At 38.5% G+C, this 19,180-nt stretch overlaps 1 protein-coding gene across 2 annotated transcripts; it reads left to right on the top strand.

Annotated features, from left to right (window-relative positions):
- Window positions 1–126: 126 nt before the first annotated feature.
- LOC122038637 (mitochondrial carrier protein CoAc2-like) lies at window positions 127–3,838 on the top strand. 2 transcript variants are annotated; one of them, XR_006127922.1, is made up of 8 exons: window positions 127–372; window positions 1,429–1,514; window positions 1,631–1,838; window positions 2,089–2,218; window positions 2,791–2,975; window positions 3,050–3,172; window positions 3,348–3,557; window positions 3,669–3,838. XR_006127922.1 is itself a non-coding variant. In XM_042598467.1 (7 exons), exons 1-7 carry the CDS (start codon window positions 211–213, stop codon window positions 3,474–3,476), a joined length of 1,023 nt encoding a protein of 340 aa, XP_042454401.1. In that variant the 5' UTR covers window positions 127–210; the 3' UTR covers window positions 3,477–3,838. The 2 variants fall into 2 exon arrangements, 1 of the variants encoding a protein (XP_042454401.1); XM_042598467.1 differs by having other exon boundaries at window positions 3,348–3,838.
- The last annotated feature ends 15,342 nt before the right edge of the window (window positions 3,839–19,180 follow it).

Genomic DNA, 19,180 nt, shown 5'->3' with positions numbered 1-19,180 from the left:
TCAGTACCTTAAAATTACCCAAATCATACCCGTTAGCTGATTTGAAGACAGAGTGCGAACTGGCCCATGATGGTCGGTGTGGTAGATTATTTTTTACGCCGTCGTAACGAATTAACTTAGTTACGCGTTTCGTCGTCCTCGTCAGTCGTCATCTTCCATTCTTGCTCTCGAAATCTCGAGTCCAAATTGCACGATCCCCTCTCTTCCTCCATGGCGGAGGAGAGAGGAGGCGGAGTGTCAACGGCAGTGAAGGAAGAGGTCAGGTCAGGGACGATCCCTCTCGTTGTGAAAGAGCTCGTCGCCGGGGGCGTCGCCGGCGGAGTCGCCAAGTCGGCCGTTGCTCCCCTTGAACGTGTCAAGATTCTCTTTCAGGTGAGGTTATCGTGCTTATTTCTGAATATTGATTCATTTTCACTGATTTTTTGGTCATCACGATCCTTTAGTTCGGATTTTGTGTCGGGTCTGGTTTGAAATTATATATCCTTTTTCCGGATAATCGGAAGGATTTGGGGGCTATCATTGTATTTATTTATTAGTGATTAAAAATTTACTGGAAGTGCTTTAGGTGCCTCCTAAATGTATCTGAGCAAGCGCTTTCTGGAGTTGTTAGACTGATGCAGTTTTTTTTGGCATTGTGAAGCGTCTTGAATTCTTGAACTGAGGTTCGAAGTCTTTCTAATCCTTTTTCGTTTAACTAGCCTAGTTGGTCATTTTTTTTTTCGTTTTTGGTGTTCATTTGATTATGCAACTTAGCCAAACTGGATGCAGCCTAAATTTCTCTTGTCACATTGCTTTAGCTAATTTTGAGCACCTGAATGAATCTAAGGATTGAACTACATTTGTTCAGTATTTCTTGTAACTGAAGAGAAAGAAATTTGCTTCAAAATTTCTTGTAAACATATCATTAAAGAATAACTTACAGATCATCAATTCTTCAAAATGAAGAAAATGAATGTTGATGGTGACATATGGGAATTTGAAAACAAGTACAAGAACCACTAACATTTCCAATCAGTTGGGTGTTAATAAGTGAATTGAATGTTTAGTACATTCAAATACTATGAAGCTAATTTGCCTAAGCTTGACATAAGCAGCCAAATTATGTGACTGTTTCTTCTTTGGTCATGCACATGTTCAGGCTTAAGAAAAGTACCTCCTTTCGAAACCTTCTTGATTTCTACTAGGATTAATCCATCAGAGAAGAAAGTATTGAAATAGTTGAACCAACTCTATCCATTGCTATTCATTTATGTGGACTTCTCCACGTTAGTTTTATTTAAATACAAACTGAGCTTAAAAGTGTCAAAATGATGAACCCTGAAGACATTTACCCACTCATTTAAGCATAAAGAATTTTGTTCTTTTTTTTTTGGTATACCATGAGATGGTCTATTATTTAATTTTGTCAATGCCTATTGTTGCTGCTAGACCAGAAGAGCAGAGTTCCAGAGTATAGGATTGTTGGGATCCTTCAGGAAGATTGTACAGACTGAAGGTTTGTTAGGATTCTACAGGTCTGTATGACAGTTCATAGTATTGTATTTGGTGAAAATCAATTCTTTCTACCTTCTCTTGGTGCTGGCTATTAATTATTTGATCCTGATTGATTGTTCCTCGTGCTTTTGCTCAGGGGAAATGGAGCCAGTGTTGCAAGAATTGTCCCCTATGCAGCTTTACATTATATGGCATATGAGCAGTATAGACGCTGGATTGTTCTTGGGTTTCCTAATATAGGAAAGGGTCCTGTTCTTGATCTTGTTTCAGGGTCAATAGCAGGAGGAACTGCAGTTATTTTCACTTACCCACTTGATTTAGTTCGAACAAAGCTTGCATTTCAGGTATATGCTTGCCATATTTTGATACATGAATTGTTGTCATTTTATTTCATGTCCTCTCCGCTGAATTGGCCAGGCTATCCTGATCATAGAGCTATATCCATTTAGCATGTTCTTGCTAATAGACAAATATACTTATTCCTAAACTCAAGGTCTTATTATTTATCATGAGATTTGTTATTAACCACTGGTTTCTAATTTCTTTGTGTAAAATTTTTTACAAGCTTGGAATGGCCTTTATGAATGTATGCAGGTTGTAGGACCATCAAGACTAAAAGATAGAAAACTATACAGTTTGCCTGAACAAGTTTATCGAGGAATTCTTGATTGTATCTTGAAGATATACAAACAAAATGGCTTGAGAGGCCTATATCGTGGTGTAGGTATGTGTTACTTCCAGAATTATTATTTATCAGTAGAACCTTGCAATAGTTTGGAATTTCTACAAAATTTCAACTACTGTAATCTAGAAGCGAAGGTTTGGAAGAAGTATACCAATGTGTGTATTGGGTTAATCTTTGCTTATGTTCGGGAAAGCAAGGTGGATGGCCTCTATCCATGAAGCAATTGAATTTGTTTCCTATTTTGATCGGTCTGATCCTTTTGTTTTACTTGATAGCTAGGTTGAATTGGTGAAACAAACAATTTCCAAACATAAGTGAATGAGTGTGGCACTAGATACTAGCTATGCATTGTCTTCTCAGAGTTACCAGCTGCAAATTGCATGCCAACTAGTTTAGGTCATTCTACAAGTAAAGAAAATATAGGTCATATTTTACTCATGTCTAGAAAAAAAAGTGAATAGGAATTGCTTAGGCTGCTTAAGTCAAATATTATTGCATAATCTTTAGAGATTCAACACAATTATTTAGCAGTAGTTTCATTTCTTTACCCCTGCCTTATTAGTTATTACTCACTTTGTTGGCTGGCCATTGACTTGTATTTTTTTTGTTAGGCCCATCCTTGTATGGAATCTTTCCTTACTCTGGTCTCAAGTTTTATTTTTACGAGGAAATGAAGAGCCATGTTCCTGAAGATCACAAAAAGGGCATTTCTGTCAAACTTGCATGTGGATCTGTTGCTGGTTTACTGGGGCAGACATTGACGTATCCCCTTGATGTTGTTAGACGGCAAATGCAGGTAACGATCCGCAGATACATTGAACTTGTTAAGCATGACAGGCATGTGAAATTAAGAAAGGCAACATGATCCAGGTAGAAGCCCTCTCCACAGCTAACAATGAAATGGGGAGAGGAACCTTTGGAAGCCTTGTCATGATAATTCAAACGCAGGGTTGGAGACAGCTTTTTTCTGGACTGAGCATCAATTATTTGAAGGTCAATTCTTCTTTCTAGTACTTTATTCTATACGTATCAGATGTTTCTTGCGTCCATAAATGCATAAACTCAGGAGTAATTTGCTATGGATTCATGTACTTTTTTTACATGGGACTGATGCTAATGTTTCGTCTCTCTTTTATGTCATTATAAAACTGGAAAACATGTTTTCCAGGTTGTGCCATCAGTGGCAATAGGATTTACCGCATATGACGTAATGAAATCTTGGCTTAAAGTTCCGTCTCGAGATGAAGTAGCAGCCATTTCAGTTGTGACAGAGAACACTAACCATGCTGAAGCCTGAAAGCAAGATTCTCGTTGATTCTTCTTCCATTCTTCTCTTGCTTGTGAAGGAGCTTCACTAGGTTCTCTTTACTGACATGAGGTTGTACACTCTTTTTTTTTTTTTTTCAGTTCTGATCTTTTCTTTAATAGTACCAATTCCTTCATTGACGTAGATAATAAAAAAAATTTCAAAATTTTCCTTTTTCTGAAGGTCGTTGGCATCAAATGGAATAATAGATTAGTAAATACCCATAGCGTGAGCCGGTGAGGATTCTGAAGCAATTTACCCAGCATTTAAGTTGTTCACACTTTAGCTCTCCATGTAATGAACTGATTCTTTCAGAAATTTCATCTTAGCAATGAGCATATTTCTGTTGGTCACGACCTGTTGCATTGTTCTATTTCTTTCTTTCTTTCTTTCTTTTTCCCGACCTCTCCGAGTATCTTCCTTCGCTCCTCCTGAAATTGCAAAAGCAATGTCTGCCTCAGCGATCTACATGAAATCTCTAGCAGATTTTCCACTTCCCTCGCTACACCACAGCCGTCACACCGCCTTCTCAACCTAGAGAAAGGGCCTTCGTCACTCCTTCAGCCTAAAAGTCAATCATGAGTTGACCTTAACGTACTCTATGGAAGGAGGGGAAGGCTGGTGAGTAAAGAAAGGAAAGAGAAACTTGAAAAGAGGAAGTGACTTACATAAATGAAAGGTAAGAAAAGGTAAGATAAAAAAATGTAAGTTTTAATTTATAAAAAAAAAATTTTACGCTCTAATTAGGTGTAAGGAAGATTAAGGAGAATTAAAAAAAAAATTATGTTCCACTTTTATCCTTATTTTATTATATTAATTTTAAAAATCATTGTTTCAGTTTTTTTTTTTTTGCATCACAACGAAAAATACTTGCATCGCCCAATGCTTGCACTCTGGCGATGTAGACATCGACTTTGATGCTGATACTGACTTCGATGTTGATATCGACGTCGACATCAACTTCGACACAGACGTCGATTTTGATGTCGACATCGATTTTGATGCCGACGCCGATGCTGACGCTGACTTTAACAAATGAGCTATAATTGCTTGAATGTATAATTCTTAACCAATAAATGTATGTAAGATGTACTGAGTTTTTGAACGTGCAAGTCTTTAATAAAAGTGAGGGTAATTTTGTAACTTCATATATTTAACCTTCATTACCCCCACTTTCCTTCCAAACATGGTAACACATGTTACGTAAATGAACATTCTCTCCCTCTCAAACAAGGAAAATATAAATACTTTACTTCTCTTTCCTTCCCTTTCATGTTTATCAATAAAAGATAATATTTTAGTTATTATATTTATTTTATATTTGTGCTAGCTGAATAAATATAATAATATCTTAAATAGTAGGTTCTAGTTTATAGTATATCAATTATTAATTGATTGTGAGAGGTTATCAACATATATAGAAACACCATTTTTAATTATTCCTAGTCAAGTATTAATATATAAGGGCAATATTAATACGCTAAGGCTAGCATGTAGGTCAATTGATGACTTATTTCTCACAAGTCATAAATATAAGATATTAAGTTGACACATGAGTATATATTAAAGAATTGTACTGAATTGACCTGCCATGAGAATATTTCATGGATCGTAATATGAGTAATAAGCATTCACATAGTGACTATTAGTATAAATAGTTTTTAGATCTGAAGTCATTATAGTCTCCTACATCAGGAGTTGTATACTTTGGTATCGACAAACGTCACCTATAATAAGGTGGATTATAAAGTCGATCACTAGGTATGCAATAATTTATACGGAGGGATGTGAGTAATGTAGATGAAATTTATTTCTTCTATATGACGGAAGTGATATCTGTGGGCTCCTTGATTAAGTAAGGCTACTAAAATACATGATTATACTCAAATAAATCAATATAAGATATTGAGCTCATTTGATTAAATGAGTCTACTTAGAGATCAAGAAATACAAAAATTGATAAGAGGATGACACAGTCTATACCTCATAGATCAATCTAGATATCGAGGATAGAAGGATTGAGTTACACAAGATAATAGACACAGACATGTTAGGTCGGATCTTGACATTCTTGTCACTTGGGTAGCAATAATGCATTACTAGGTGTCGTTCATTGCTTGTGTATCTAAAATAGTTTTAGAAACATTGTCAACGTTACGATAATTTATTGGGTCACACATAAAGAGCATGTTGACTTGAAGATTGATTTATTTTATTTTGACTAAAATTGTATGAGTTTAAGCCTTAATTCTAAAATTGGCTTATGACCTTATTGTGACTCAACTTAACTATAAAGTCCATTAAGATAAACACTAATAGTCATCGGAGAAGATGAAGAGCTAATCGAAGAAAATGAAGTGTCCATCGGAGAAGATGAAGAGTTTATTGGATAAGATGAAGAGTTAGTGTTTTTCTCTTCTTTTAATGTCACCTTAAATAGTCATAAAGAGGTCAAGAAGGTGAAGAGACATATGTGTCTCTTGGATTTCCATGGTATATATCATTTCTAGCAAGATGATAGGGGCATGTATCTATCCATTCTCGCTCTTCCATTTTTGTATGTGAAGAGAGAGCTCTCCAATTTCCGAAGTTCTTGGAGAAGAACCGAGGGATTTGCTCTTGTGAATACTGTAGAGGTGTGGATATTATGATCGCGTTGAGATCTGCTGAAACATCAGTGTTGCTAGGATTATTCAGTTCACACAACAAAGATAACAATTCGATCAAAATGTGTATTATGCATTCGCTTGGATCTCTGGAGGGATCATTTTTCCACTGCGTATATATGTTGTCTTTCGCAATAGATCCCCACATTCTCAACCTATAGAAAGGGTTCTCATTGTCGGAGCCCTCTTTTTCCTCCTTTCTCGGTGTGCCTCTCGTGTGCAATGCCTGACTATAGACATCATTGCAACTTCAGCAACGCTCAATTTGGAGTAGTTACCAACACGTCTAGGTTGACCAACAATCCCTATCCCTCTTATCACACTCGTGTCCCTCTCCATGGTGCGTTAGAAATGTGAATTAAAAGGTGGAAAGGAAGAAGATTACATTGTGCATGAGTTTTTAGTTCCATATTGGAAGTCTTATTGCTTTATGGTTGGTTTATATTATTGCATATGCATGTATAATGTGAACAAATGTATAGGGAGATATTCTCTTTCACACATGGATGTGCAAGGGGTGCAATTCCAGGACCCGAATTTGTACTGAACCAAGTTGATTCGTGTGCGAGTACGACTTGTGTGCATCGAATGTCGGATTAGTTGGCTTGAGTAAAGTGGTGCAAGAAAAGAATCTCCATCTACCTACACTCTCTTCTTCTATGCGTACCCGTGATAACATTCGGGTACTTCTTAGATCGTACTCGTGTGCGAGTGGAAACTCAGCACCCAAAGTTGGACTCGCCTGACTCAGATTTTGCACTCAGACTTAGAAGGCAACTCAGTCTTCTAGGCTGTTCAGTCATCCCAAGCAGCTCATTCCCTGCTTAGCAGTCTAAGATTATCCGCTCAAGTCACTCTCATAGAGAAGTTGAAGTTGTAATTTCAATTAATCTAATTCTCCAATATCTCCCGCAGATTGTTTAACAATTTTGAAACAGAGTCGCTCCGTTGAGATGACCATAAAAAGTATTGAGGTGCAATAAACTCATCACATGAAGGCACCCTTCGCTTCGATTGGAAATGTTTCAATCAACCATGGGGAAAGGCTAGAGAAGTTCACTATATTGGACTTTAAGAGGTAGTAGCAGAAGATGCTCTTATACTTGACCATGCTTAATCTAGCTCAGTTCTTAACCGAAGACTCTCCCAAGTATGCTGAGGATGTTGCAGTGGAGGTTTGGACTCATAATGAGTACCTATGCTGAAACTATATCCTCAACAACCTTGCTGACTCGCTGTACGTTGTGTATAACATGATGAGAACAACTAAGGAGTTGTGGGAGTCCTTGGACAAGAAATACAAAGAGGAAGATGTAGGGGCCAAGAAATTTATTATGGGTTGATTCTTGGACTACAAGACGATTGGCTCCAAGACGGTGATCAGTCAAGTTCAGGAGCTTCAGGTGATCTTGCACGAGATCCACTTGAAAGGTATGGTTCTAAGTGAAATCTTTCAGGTGACAGCAATCATTAAGAAGATGCCTCCTCGTTGAAAGGACTTCAAGAACTACTTGAAGTATAAATGGAAGGAGATATAAGTGGAAAGAATGAACGTGGAAGAACTCAATATTAGACTTCGCAATGAGGAAGATAATGAGAGTTCATAGAGAAAGTTGTTCTTTTAGGTTACTATAAAAGCTAACGTCGTCGAGCATAACCAAAGCTCTAAATGGAAGAATTCCAAATCTTCCAAGATGGAACCCATAGGAGGCATCAACAAAAGGAAGTTCTATGGGAAGTGATTCAACTATGACTGAATTAGTCATAAATCTTCAGAGTGCAAAAAGTCAAAGAAGAAGCAGGAGGTCAACCTGAACGAGAGACAAAAAATGGACGACCTCTGCATCGTGATCTTTGAACTGAACTTTGTGGGTTTAAATATGTGATAATCATAGATCGATACTGGTGCCACCAGATATATCTGTTGGGACCGAAAAGTAGCTAGAGGGGGGGGTGAATAGCTCTTCGCGTGCTCGTCGTCGGCGTTGCTCGTTTCTTCAGAGATATACAGCGGAAATACAAGAAACAAAAGCATACAACGCTAACAAATGGATTTTACTTGGTATCCACCTCACAAGAGGTGACTAGTCCAAGGATCCACACACGCACGCACCCTCCACTATGAATAACCCTCCTTTATGGTAACTACCAAAGGCGGAGAAGCCCTACAATCTCTCTATACAAGAAGAAAGCAAAGGGAAAACAGATACAAGAAATATCTTACAAGATAAGCAATGAAAACCCTAACCCTAGCTTTTCTTCTTGTTGTGTTCTCACCTCTTGACTTGGATGTCTCTCCAAGATCCTTCAAGAACTGACGATCTGAACCTTAAAGAGTTGCTGTGGAGATGCTGTAAGGATCGGAGATGAATCGGTGAAGTTCTGCTGAAGGAAACGCTCGCCTGCAGCTAAATACGACGCCAACGATCGGATCCCGATCGATTGGATTGCTCCCAATCGATCGGGGAGGCTTTGGATCGATCAACCGATAGATCCAGAGTGCCTCTGTGCTTTCTGGAATAGCCTGGATCGATCGGCTGATCGATCCAGGGCTTATCACGCACAAATAGCAGCTCCCAATCGATCCACTGATCGATTGGGACCTCTGGATCGATCCAAAGGGGTTCTGTTCGCGGGGACTCACCCGATCGATCAGCTGATCGATTGGGCATGATCCAATCGATCGGCTGATCGATCCAGATCTGCTGGATCGATCGGCTGATCGATCTAGATTTGCTGGATCAATCCGCTGATCAATCCAGATCTGCTGGATCAATCCGCTGATCAATCCAGATCTTGATTTTTGCTCAAAAGCAAATCCAAAGCCCCCTAAACCAACATCCAGTCAACCATGACTTGTTGGTACATAAAACCTAGCATCCGGTCACCCTTGACCAGCTAAGACTTTCTCACCAAGTGTCGGGTCAATCCCTTTGACCTACTTGGACTTTTCTCCATCGTGCCAAGTATCTGGTCACTCCCTTGACCTACTTGGACTTTTCCTCATCGTGCCACGTATCCGGTCAATACCTTTGACCTACTTGGACTTTCACCAGATGTCTGGTCAACCTTGACCCATCTGGATTTCCCCGTGCCTGGCTTCACTAACCAGGACTTCCCTTCTGCCTAGCTTCACTCACTAGGACTTTCTATCTGCCTAGCTTCACTCACTAGGTCTTTCACCTGGCTTCACTCAGCAGGATTTTCCTTCTGCCTAACATCCCAGTTAGGACTTCTCAGTCAAGTATCTGGTCAACTTTGACCTACTTGACTCTTCTTCAATCAACCTGATCAGACCCTGATCAGAGGGAAATTACATCAAACAATCTCCCCAAATGAACAACTGCACCTGCACTTGTCCATATCATCGAAGTCTTGTATTGTCAAACATTGAAACTCAAAACAAGACTCAAGCTTGGTCAACCAGGTCAACTTTGACCTGAGGGATATTGCACCAACAATCTCCCCCTTTTTGATGTTTGACAATACCTCATTTAAGTTAGGCTAATCCTATAGCCTCAACTTCCTTTATGCCACTAGGTAATGAAGGCGTAAGTTAAACCCTACATTTTCCTACTAAGAAGGCAAACTCCCTCCTAGATAATGCAAACCTAATTTAAACCCTACATTCTCCCCCTATTGGCACACATCAACAAATTCACTTGTTGAAAATTCTCCCCTTTGAGACTCTCCCCCTGAAGAGTTGCTCATCGTTGTTCACAACTTCACTCGTTGTGATCAACACGATAATGAAGGTCCCATACCCTTCATTATCAACCCTACATTTTCCCCCAATGTAGACAAATGCCCAACCTTGAGCATTTATAACTTAAACAATGAAGATATCCACTCTCCATTTTAATCCAATGCTCAACCTTGAGCATTTTACTTGAAAGAAGGTTAACCACCTTCCAAGGTTCATGAAAAATAATTTTCATGTCTTTAAAGAGTACCTCCCCCTAAAGACATGGTCGTACCTTCTGTCATTACACCAACAATGACTTGAAATCCCTAAACCTTTAGGAAACCCCAAATTTAGAAGTTTTTGAGGTTCATAGCTCAAAATTTGAATCAAACCTCAACCTACACTTTAATTTAGTCTTCCTTAGCCAATCCTTCCTTGTTTTCAACATGAAAACACCCTTTTTATGTATACAAATGTATTTTAAGGGGTTAGGAATGGTTACCTCGACTAAACCTGGTTTGGAATGCTGAAATCAGGCTTTCCCAGCCAAAATCAGCTTCCTCAATCGATTGGAGTTGGGTCTCAATCGATTGAACTGCTTTGAATCAATCCACTGATCGATTCAGCCAGTCTGGATCGATCGACTGATTGATCCAGCGAGCTTCTGCTCGCGAGAATAGCCTTCCCAATCGATCGCCCGATCGATTGAGACACTCCAATCGATCGGGTGATCGATTGGAGTTCTGATAGTTGCTGAAATTCCTTTTCAGTCAACTTCAGAAACCCCTAGAAAAATCTACAAAAATTCAAAAATTGTGAAAATTTGTGTAGACATTATTTAGGGCATATATTATCATGGAAAAATAATTTTATAAGGAAATACTTCATATTTTCCAAAATTGACACAAACTAGAGAACTTGCAAAAACTTTAGTGTTTTCTTCTAGTTTGTGCTCAACTATTCAATGATGATTACTATCAAAAGATAATCTTCATCAAGGTTTGCCAAAAGCATTTTAAAATGATTTTCAAAACCAATATCCCACCATGTTCCTTGGGCTTAATGCACATGACTTGTACATTAACTTTCCCAATGATGGGAAAACACATAACTATGTGTTTTGATGAACTTAAAACTCAAAGAAATGCACTAAATCAAAATGTTGAGTTTTGTTCATCATCCTAACATCTCACTTGTATCTATTGTGCACAAAACACATACAAGTCATCTTATAGGTCTTTGTGAGATATAAAATTTGGTTTTGCCCTAATCTAGGGATCATGCATATTGATCTAGGCATTTTGTGGATATTGAACATCCACCTAGGATGTCACTTGTTGACTTGTTGATAAATGTCATTTGTCATTAATTTTAAGGAAATAAGCATAATGCATGATAATTTTATGACATACATCAAAAAGAAATAATTTTCAAAAGAAAATTTTCTTATAACTACATGATGTATGTATGACATGACATGATATTTTTGTATTTTCATGATAAGGCATGAGTGCAAAAATAAAACATGATGTCATGTCATATAATGGGCATACAATCATGGCAAAGTCTAGCATAAATAAAATACCTAGATTATTTACCTAAGTATCCTTAATCCTTAGCTAATCTTAAAATTTTAAACCTAGATTGCCCAAAAGTGCTTCAAGAAATTGCCAGAACCTAAATTGACATTTCTAATTCTCTTGATTTATTTATGCCAATTTAAATTTAGCTTATTCCTCAAATGTTGACATATTTCGTTCTTCCACAAGAGTAACACTTTTAATTAAGGCTCAAATTGCCTTTAATTTCCTAAGAACATACCAAAATCCCAACTTGGTAGTTCTTATGATTCCTAAATTTTGCCAATTGGGATTAAAATCAATACTTCTCAAATTTGGCACATTTTACTCTTTCAAAGAGTAAATCACAAATCCATTTCATTTTCAAAGGTTGATAATAACCTTGAAAATGCTTCTCGAGTGTCAATTTCTTCAAAGTTGGGTTAACTACCATTCTTCTTAGAGTTGACACTCTCTAACCCATCTATAGGGTAGAGAAAATGCTCCTAGGAACCCAACACCTATTGGTGCTCCTTGGATGCTTTAGGTATTCACTAGGGATAACTTCCCTAGTTACCTTTCTAGTGACCTTGTTTGGCTTCTTAGAAGCCTTGGTCACCTTTTCTAGGTCAACTCTAGGGATTGCTTCCCTTGTAACCTTGTGTGTGACTTTCTTAGACTTCTTAGAAGCCTTAGTCACATTTATTGCAAAAATACTCTTAGGGATGACCTCCCTAGTATTTTTGGCTTGCCCTCTAGACTTAGGGTTGGTTCCATAATTATATGGAACCTTATGATAAGTAGGTACATTCTTTTTGATTTTAGGTTTGTATCCCAAACCTCTATGACCCTCGGATGACCCTTGTTGTCCTAAACCTAGATTTTGCTCTTTTTGCCCTTTAAGGATATTTTCCATCCTTTTTAGGGTCTTTTCTAGTTTGTCAAGTCTTGACCTCAAGACTTGATTCTCCATCACTAAGTCCTTAGTTTTTGATTTTCCATTAAATCCATGAGCATTTTTGTTTCTAGGCTTGTAGCTAAAATCCTTAGAGTTCTTGCCTAGACTTTTACCTACATTCCTAGCCTTAGGTGTAGTAGTTTTAGCATGAAAAGCTATATGTTTTTCCTTAACGCTATCATGCTTCCTATTTTCATGGTAAATAGCATTAAAATGATATAAGTTAGAACTATCATGCTTTTTACCATAATTTAAAGCGGTAGGCTCAATGAAAGTTACTTTTCTTTTTACCTTGGAGGCTCCCCCTTGACTTGAGCTTCCTCCATGAGCCTTGACCACCTTCTTCCCCTTAGGGCATTGACTTCGGTAATGCCTCTTTTGGTTGCAAGAAAAGCACACAATGTGCTCCTTGCTCTTCTTTGTTCCGGGGCTGGTCTCCTTGGGCTTCTCTTTGCCCTTGGGTGCCACTTGGCCCTTCTTCTTGGCCAAGTTGGGACACTTACTCTTGTAGTGCCCATTCTTCCTACACTCAAAATATATAATATGATTCTTATTTTTAATTGAAATGTTTATACCTTCTTGTGTAGGGGTGACACTTGCTCCTCCATGTGATATGGATGTAGAGGCTTCCTCTTGATCCGATAGTAATGTTCCTCCATTAGATTTTTCTTGACTTGTGGAGGTGGAAGCTTCTTCATCCTCTTCTCTTCTTAACCCGGATGTAGAAGATTCTTCTTGCTCTTGATCCGGTGTCAATGAAGATTGCTTCCCCTCAATCCTAGAGGTGGAGGCTTCTTCATCTTCATCTTGTACATGGAACAAGAATTATGCTCCCTCCTTGTTCCCTTCATTGCATTTCCTCGAAGATGAAGCTTCTTCTTGGACTTCTTCTTCGGAAGTTGAGCATTTCTTAACTTCGGAGTCCTCTTCCTCTTCCTCTTGATTTTGCTCCAATGAGTCACCCTCTTTGGATTCTTCTTGGATTGGTGCAGTGGAGGGGATCTCATGTATTGATGCCAATTTGCTCCATAGCTCCTTGACATCTTTGAACTCTCCAACTTGAGCCAAAATATTGCTTGGCAATAAATTGACCAAAAGCTTGGTCACTTTATCATTTGCCTTGCTCTTTTGAACTTGCTCTTGACTCCATTTGCTTTTCTTGAGAGGCTTGCCCTTGGAGTTTGTTGGGGCTTCGAAACCTTCCATAAGAGCAAACCATTGCTTTATCTCCACCATTAAGAAGTTTTCGATCCTTGATTTCCAAAGATCGAAGCTTGTAGATGCGTACGGTGGAGCCACCCTTGTGTCAAATCCAAGTCCATCTTGGAATTGCATCTTGAAGTTGAGCTTCTTGAATTCTTTGACTTTGATGAATTTGCTCCAACTTCTTCACCCTCTAGCTTTACTTGTTTTGTTTGCCCCTTCCGGCGATGATTCCGGTGAAGAGCGACCTCGCTCTGATACCACTTGTTGGGACCGAAAAGTAGCTAGAGGGGGGTGAATAGCTCTTCGCGTGCTCGTCGTCAGCGTTGCTCGTTTCTTCAGAGATATGCAGCGGAAATACAAGAAACAAAAGCATACAACGCTAACAAATGGATTTTACTTGGTATCCACCTCACAAGAGGTGACTAGTCCAAGGATCCACACACGCACGCACCCTCCACTATGAATAACCCTCCTTTATGGTAACTACCAAAGGCAGAGAAGCCCTACAATCTCTCTATACAAGAAGAAAGCAAAGGGAAAATAGATACAAGAAATATCTTACAAGATAAGCAATGAAAACCCTAACCCTAGCTTTTCTTCTTGTTGTGTTCTCGCCTCTTGACTTGGATGTCTCTCCAAGATCCTTCAAGAACTGACGATCTGAACCTTAAAGAGTTGCTGTGGAGATGCTGTAAGGATCGGAGATGAATCGGTGAAGTTCTGCTGAAGGAAACGCTCGCATGCAGCTAAATACGACGCCAATGGTCGAATCCCGATCGATTGGATTGCTCCCGATCGATCGGGGAGGCTTTGGATTGATCAACCGATCGATCCAGAGTGCCTCTGTGCTTTCTGGAATAGCCTGGATCGATCGGCTGATCGATCCAGGGCTTATCGCGCACAAACAGCAGCTCCCAATTGATCCACTGATCGATTGGGACCTCTGGATCGATCCACGGATCGATCCAAAGGGGTTCTGTTCGCGGGGACTCACCCGATCGATCAGCTGATCGATTGGGCATGATCCAATCGATCGGCTGATCGATCCAGATCTGCTGGATCAATCCGCTGATCAATCCAGATCTGCTGGATTAATCCGCTGATCAATCCAGATCTTGGTTTTTGTCCAAAAGCAAGTCCAAAGCCCCCTAAACCAACATCCAGTCAACCATGACTTGTTGGTACATAAAACCTAGCATCCGGTCACCCTTGACCAGCTAAGACTTTCTCACCAAGTGTTTGGTCAATCCCTTTGACTCACTTGGACTTTTCTCCATCGTGCCAAGTATCTGGTCACTCCCTTGACCTACTTGGACTTTTCCTCATCGTGCCACGTATCCGGTCAATACCTTTGACCTATTTGGACTTTCACCAGATGTCTGATCAACCTTGACCCATCTGGATTTCCCCGTGCCTGGCTTCACTCACCAGGACTTCCCTTCTGCCTAGCTTCACTCACTAGGACTTTCTATCTGCCTAGCTTCACTCACTAGGTCTTTCACCTGGCTTCACTCAGCAGGATTTTCCTTCTGCCTAACATCCCAGTTAGGACTTCTCAGTCAAGTATCTGGTCAACTTTGACCTACTTGACTCTTCTTCAATCAACCTGATCAGACCCTGATCAGAGGGAAATTGCACCAAACAATCTCCCCAAATGAACAACTGCACCTGCACTTGTCCATATCATCGAAATCTTGTATTATCAAATATTGAAACTCAAACCAAGACTCAAGCTTGGTCAACTAGGTCAACTTTGACCTGAGGGATATTGCACCAACAATATCTGCTGCAACATGGAGTTGCTCTATAACTTTGAAGAAATCAAATATTAAGAGAAAATGTTCATGGGGAAACCAGCAAACTCAAACAGGCTAATGAAAAGTGATGTTGAAGCTGACCTTGGGCAAAGAGTTGACTCTCAACAATGTGTTGAATATTCCAGAGATCAAAAGAATCTAGTGTCTAGATCATTTTTGAGCAAGCATGATTTTTGTATTATTTTTTAGTCAGACAGAGTTGTTCTGTTTAAAAATGAAATATTTTTAGGAAAGAGTTATATAACTGAAGGGCTATTCAAGCTCATTATAATGACAATTATGCCTAAAGTTAATAAAATTATAAACTCTTTCGTTTATATGCTTAAGTCTTCATGTTTGTAGCATGGTAGAATATGACAGGTTAACTATGATATGTTGTGTAGATTAATTAATATATAAAGCATACCAACATTCCACCTTGGCCTGAAATACAAGTATGAAATTTGTGTTGAAGCGAAAATGATAAGGTCATCCTTTCAACATATTGAAAGAAGTACTGAACTGCTTAGCCTAATTCACACTGACATGTACAACCTAAAAGGTACACTGACTCATGGTGGGAATAAATACTTTATTACTTTTGTAGATGATAACATAAAATACTGTTATATGTATCTTCTCAAAAGTAAGGATGAAATTATAGAGAAATTTGTTCTCTATAAGAATGAGGTTGAAAACCAACTTAATAAGAAGATTAAGTTGGTTCAAAGTGATCGAGGTAGTGGATATATATCTTCGTTCACTAAGTTATGTGATGAATATGGGATCATTTAGGACCTTGAGCGGCCGGCTTGAGGGAGTGAATATCTCTGCAAAAAAAAAAAAAAACGAAAAGCCTTCCTCGAACTTTTATAACTTAATTAACATTAACACTTGTATAAACAAAAAATTAAGGAACTAAAAAGAAGAGGCACAACGAATTTACTTTGTTACAACCGGGGAGGTTGTTAATCCAAGGAAGATGAAAAGCTCAGTAAAAATCTCCTCTGGGCGGAGAAACCTCGTACAATAATTAAATCTCACAATTAGAAAGCTAAACTCAAAAGGAAACGATAACAAGTGTTGTTCTCAACCTCTGGGACCAGAGCTGTATTTATATCCCTGGTCAGAGCGTCTAGAAGGGTTCTAGGCACCTGAAGTGGGATAAAACTTTATCCCCGTCACAACGGATCGTGCCACATCACGATCTGATAACATTTTGAGTCCGGGTGCTCGGACCCAATCAGGATGCCTGGAGCTAAAAAGTCAACATCCTGTTGACTTTTTGGTCTGTGTCTTCCGCTCTGGTTCCGCTCGCTTGGGTGATCTCGGCCATTTGGAATAGAGCTCACCCGAACCCAACTTCCGTCATTCTCGAGCAAACTTCAGCTCCAGTTTCTCGTCTCTTGGAAACGTCGTGCGCCTCCTTCTCATCTCCCTGCATACTCTTTCGCAGCACCTTATCCCTCGGATGCACTGAGTCCGTCGGCTCTCTCCCATGTCGCCCTTCTCGCTAGCTTCGTCTTTTGCTCGACTTCCTGTGCTCCTAAGTTCCTATATACTTAGACACATGGTTAAAAATCAACAGGACCTAACCTGACTTGGTTGATCACATCAAAACTACCTTGGGGTATTAACAATTTCCCCCTTCTTGATGTAATCAAAATTAAGTTAAGTTAGGGTAAACCATAATCAAATAGCAGTCATAGTTTTTACAAAAAATTACAAGTGCAAAAATTAAGTACAAAAATAAAAAAAATAAAAAATTTAAAATTGTACTATCCTCCCCTTAGACTTAATCTTTACTGCTCTCCCTTTTGATCACATTAAAAGTGGGGTACGTTAAACATATTACTTGAAAATTCTAAGGGAAAAACAAAACAAATAGGAAAAGTTAAGTTTCAAAAATTTTGATTGAAAAAAAATCCGTTAAAAAACTTTAACAAGGGTTAAAAAAAATTTCACAGAAAGTTGAATTTTGGCAAAATTAAAAAAAAAATTACATTTTGATCACTTGCTCATAAAATAATTCTAACGGAAAAAAATTTCAAAAGATTTTTAACGGTAAAAAAACTCAAACAAATTTTAATGATTAGCCTTTATAAATTTTTCTAGCAAAAATTTAAAACATTACTTAAATGCTTCACAATAAGTCAATTAAACATTCGATTCAGTAATTGACTTCTAGGTTGTGGTGAGACACTAGACCTTCTTGGTTATTGGAGCATCAACCACTTCTAAACAAAGTCTTTTAAAGAATTTAAACATTTAATTTTCTTTCTGAAAGCCCTAAATCCAAGAAAATAGTTAACCTAAATATGATTTTGGAACCCAGTACAAGTTCCTACCCACTGAATTTATTAAAAATTTAGGAGGAACATAACTTCTAGGGACTTTTCTAATTTGTCCTTGGTGTTTTCTAACAGACCAGTTTAGCCTATCATACTTTCTAAATTTTGATTTTTGTAAGTTATTCAGTTTCAAGCATGTATGTTAATTTTTCAAACTTTCGATTTGTATTTTCAGTTTATCGTTTTCTAATTTTAAATTATCAAACAAATCTCTGGGCATACATTGGCTAATTGTCTTTTCAAGTTTATATTTTATTTTTCTAATTTTACTAAATCCTTGGAAATAGTCTTAATAAATTTAAATAACTTTTCAAGAGATAAGACACGTACCTGACTTACCTCGTATTTTGATGCTCCTCATTCATTATAACTTTCCTTTGATGATCCTCCTTTTTCATCAATGTTCATCTCTAAGCTGCTTTCGTCTTCTTTTTGATGGTCTGCCATTAGGGCTAGTCCGACATAGGCTTCGATTTCAGATTCGGATAATGTGTCGTCCTAGGTAGCCTTTTGATTATGCTTGGATTTCGTTGATCTTTTTCCATTTTCCTTCTCTTTTTTCTTTAGTTCTAGGCAGAAGTCTTTGATGTGTCCTTCTCCTTGGTAGTTGTAACACTGGACCTTCCTTTTGCTTTGAGTTTGTTTCTTTGCCTGTGACTTAAATTTATTAGACTCAAGAAATTTATTAAATTTTCTTACTAATAGTGTCATTTCATCTTCGTCGATTAACGCTTTTGAGTTTGAATTGTCCGTTCTTGCCTTCAGGACATTGTTCTAACTAGGCTTCCTTTTCATCTCTACACATCTAGATTCGTGAAGTTCAAATGTGGAAAAAAGATTTTCTAATGAAGTAACTTCTAGGTCTTTAGATATGTAAAATGAATCAACTATAGAGGTCCACTCAGGTGTCTTAGGGAATGCATTTAAAGCGTACCTTAATGAATCTCAGTTCGTTACCTTTTCTCTGAGATTTGTGAGTCCGATGATGAGTTCTTTGATCCTCGAGTGTAGATGTACGACTGTTTCTCTTTCTTCCTTTCGGAAGTTCGTTAGTTGGTTCCGAAGCAAATCCCGTCTCACGAGATTTGCTTCGAAAGTTCCTTCATGTAGTTCTAGGAATTTCTCCCAAAGTTATTTTGCTGATTCATAATTTTTTATCTGATTTACTCTTGGGGTGGAAGTACGCTGAGTAGGTGGAACTCGGCTCGTCCGTTCGCTACGAAGTCTGCTTGAAAGGAAATGATAACAAGTGTTATTCTCTGGGACCAGGGTTATATTTATAGCCCTGGTCGGAGCGTTTAGAAGGGTTCCAGGTGCTTGGAGTGGGATAAAACTTTATCCCCATCACAACGGATCACGCCACGTCGCGATCCGATAGCATTTTGCGTTCGGGCGCCCGGACCAGTTTTGGGCGCTCTAAGCCAAAAAGTCAACATCTTGCTGACTTTTTGGTCCAGGTCTTCTGCTCTGGTTC

This window comes from Zingiber officinale, chromosome 1A, assembly GCF_018446385.1.
Source record: "Zingiber officinale cultivar Zhangliang chromosome 1A, Zo_v1.1, whole genome shotgun sequence".
Taxonomy (NCBI): domain Eukaryota; kingdom Viridiplantae; phylum Streptophyta; class Magnoliopsida; order Zingiberales; family Zingiberaceae; genus Zingiber; species Zingiber officinale.
This window is presented reverse-complemented; position numbering and strand designations above follow the sequence as displayed.

Excerpts from the sequence above, each read along its gene's own strand:
- LOC122038637 (XM_042598467.1), top strand. The coding sequence starts at position 211 with ATGGCGGAGGAGAGAGGAGGCGGAGTGTCAACGGCAGTGAAGGAAGAG. Across the intron at positions 1,839-2,088 it reads GAACAAAGCTTGCATTTCAG|GTTGTAGGACCATCAAGACT; the intron begins GTATATGCTTGC and ends GAATGTATGCAG. Across the intron at positions 2,219-2,790 it reads AGGCCTATATCGTGGTGTAG|GCCCATCCTTGTATGGAATC; the intron begins GTATGTGTTACT and ends TTTTTTTGTTAG.